The sequence below is a fragment of the Austrofundulus limnaeus genome, unplaced genomic scaffold (genome assembly GCF_001266775.1).
Source record: "Austrofundulus limnaeus strain Quisiro unplaced genomic scaffold, Austrofundulus_limnaeus-1.0 Scaffold256, whole genome shotgun sequence".
In the NCBI taxonomy this organism is placed as follows: domain Eukaryota; kingdom Metazoa; phylum Chordata; class Actinopteri; order Cyprinodontiformes; family Rivulidae; genus Austrofundulus; species Austrofundulus limnaeus.
This window is the reverse complement of record NW_013952658.1, coordinates 581,248-584,064: the sequence shown is the minus strand read 5'-3', so window position 1 is coordinate 584,064 and position 2,817 is coordinate 581,248. Positions and strand designations below refer to the sequence as shown.

The following is a 2,817-nucleotide window of genomic DNA, read 5'->3' as shown; positions in this document are numbered from 1 at the left end:
TTTGTACGTACAAAAGTAAGAGAAATTTAGGATAAGAATACGAACATGTTCTTGCATGAGGCCCATTGTTTCTAACAGAACAATCACTATGTACATGATGATGATTTGGTAGAACAACGTTCTCATAAGTTTCAAAAATTAAAAAATAATACAGMCAAATAATAAATTTCCAACACATGATTATAACCTCTATTAATGCCAGTTAACTTGAAGCAGCTGTGTATGGGAGGAGGTGGCACCATTGGCAGTGAACTCGTGGTTTGGTTTAAAAAGTTTGAAGCAGGACTYGCCACMTCKAYAACATGCAGGACAGYGTGTCCTGAGGACCAGGGTTGATGTTACAGCCAGTGTACAGAGGGCCAATTAAAGAAACACCAGGAAAAAAAAAACAACCAATTGATTTCTTTTTTTGCTTTGCCAGTAAAAGTACTTTTTACACATTTGTTTCAGTCACGATTGGATTATAAACACAACACCGCTGTGTGTGTTGGTGTAAACACTGATAAAAAGCTTTCRTTTCTTCTTGTGCAACAAAAATTCAAACGTGATCATGTTTATTGTTGTGTTCGTTCCTTTGTAAAGTCTTTGGCCCCATCCTGTCCTGTCCTTGTGTTGTGTGTCTGATATGTATGTGTATCTGTGAGTGTGTGTAATTTGTGTTTTTCTCATGTCAGGCCGTGTTGGAGGCCCCGGGGCTGACGGCCTTCTCGTGCTCAATGGTAATTACATTTCATAGCATCATGTCCCTCTGTGTCTCACACACCCCTGATGTCCTCAGTAGACACAGCTCAAACTGATACAGGAGMCTTTGAACAATAACTATTACTAGAGCTGCACCAAGTGCCATTTGTTCAGAAACATAGGCTCCATTCTGGATTTCAAGATCATTATTGTACTTTTTATCGTTTTCAKTGATTCTAATGGCTGTTCTTTGTCCTAATTTGACCTCATGACCCACCCTACTAATGCACTGTAATGGTGCTCGCATGACAAAATTGCAGTCATTAGTTGTGTTTATGAGCATTTTGAAGTATTGTGTTAGAAAAGGTGAATGGAAACGGCACAATTCTAAAAAAAAACTTTCTCAATTTCGCAAAGAAGTTTTTACATTTGCTTGAGGTGGTTTTTTGATTTTCCCAAAAAAGAGTTAATGCTCAAAAGGTGAGCTGGAAACAGATTTGCTGAATAAGTTCTGACATAGTGAACATTTACCTCGATCAGCTGTTCCTGCTGTCCAGTAATTGTAGCAGCTGCAGCTGGACCCTCCTCCTGCTGTCTGTGTCTTTCTGAATATTCCTGTAACGTGAAGAGAATTACATTTCTCTCTCTACGTCTGCAGACAGCAGTAACATCACCAACACTAGTTGATATGACAGAATAATTACAGTTTTCCTGATAGCAGCAACACGTTTCTGATAACTTCTCTCCATTGTCCTGAGATGTGTCCCTGTGAGTTTGACTTTACTTCCTGTTTACTACAGTCATGTGTAACGTCAACGTCTGATGTAATTACACTTTGTTAGCCTGGTTGATTTACTCCAAGTCAGTAGATGGAAACATGTCTGACTCATCATTTCATCTTTTTTCCTTTATTCCACATTTTAAACATTCACTCAAAATTCACATTAAAATTGGATGGAAATTGTTAAATAATGAGGACTTTGAATGGAACTCTAGCTGTTACACGGTCCCATTACATTTTCAATGCCACTTTAAATTATTGTTGCCCTGTGGGATGTTTAATTTTTTGTTTCAATTTAAAGGCTTGATGTGTTCAGACGTGTTAAAAATATAATCATGTCTCAGCAGGATGTAAATTCATGTCTGTCTGGTGTTTACAGTTTCCTCCTGAGATGCTGCAGTCTGAACAGGATTTGTTTTTATTTGGATCCGATTTTTGGCTGACATCTCTGAGGCCGCACGCTGTTGTGTGCAATAAAACTTGCTTTTTCTGGCAGGTCCACAAATACCATATGTTTTGATCATTCTTCAGAAGGAAGTTTTTATATTACCAAAAAAGATTTGTTTAAAACACTTTATAGAAGCAGACAAATGGTGATCTCCAATAATCTCCAACAATGGTATTTTTGGGTTAATTTGGCTCATAAAGTTTTAATGCAGCAGCAAAAAGAACTATAAATTACATCAGTGTAGTTTAAGCTCTGAGGGGGTTCATAGTAAATCACTACAAGTATTTTTAATTAGGGTTGGACAATATTAGCTAAAAATTAATCACAATTATTTGTGACATTTAACCAATGACGATTTATGTGACAATTGATAAATGACATATTTTTCTACTCTAAATCAGTGACCCTGTGTTCAAAAATTATACTGACAAATCATCAGTCAAACTAACATTTTTATTTTATAAAGTTTATAGTAAGCTGTGATTTGAAACCATTCTCCATAATGTTGAGTGGCAGCAGATATTTAAGGCTCTGTCACACTAACATTGTAAACAACTCATGCCAACTTAAGACACGTTGAAGATGGAATTTTAAAAACTGACTGGAAGCCTCTTTTAACTGTGTACATCCTGTAATGCTAACACATTGATCAAACTTATAAACTTGTATTAGTAATTAGGGCTGCCACGATTAGTCGATTATTAAAATAATCGATGACTAATTTAATAATTGATGACTAATTTAATAATCGATTAATCGTTTTCTTTTTTGTTTGTTTTTGTTCTTTACTTTGTTTTTTCTCTCCAAACTGCTTTGACACCTTCCACTGCCACGTCTGCCTTTCTGTCCTTGACACACATGCACAGTAGTGGTAACTGGGGTAGGCCGTGGACGTCCATCCATCCAT

The 2,817-nt window shown here is 36.6% G+C and overlaps 1 protein-coding gene across 1 annotated transcript in view; it reads left to right on the top strand.

Annotated features, from left to right (window-relative positions):
- The window catches only part of cpeb2 (cytoplasmic polyadenylation element binding protein 2), a gene marked incomplete at its 3' end in the record, with an annotated part of 48,769 nt that overhangs the window by 27,094 nt on the left and 18,858 nt on the right, over positions 1-2,817 (top strand). The window contains 1 exon segment of the mRNA XM_014020546.1: positions 675-719. Coding sequence (XP_013876000.1) covers positions 675-719 — 45 coding nt within the window.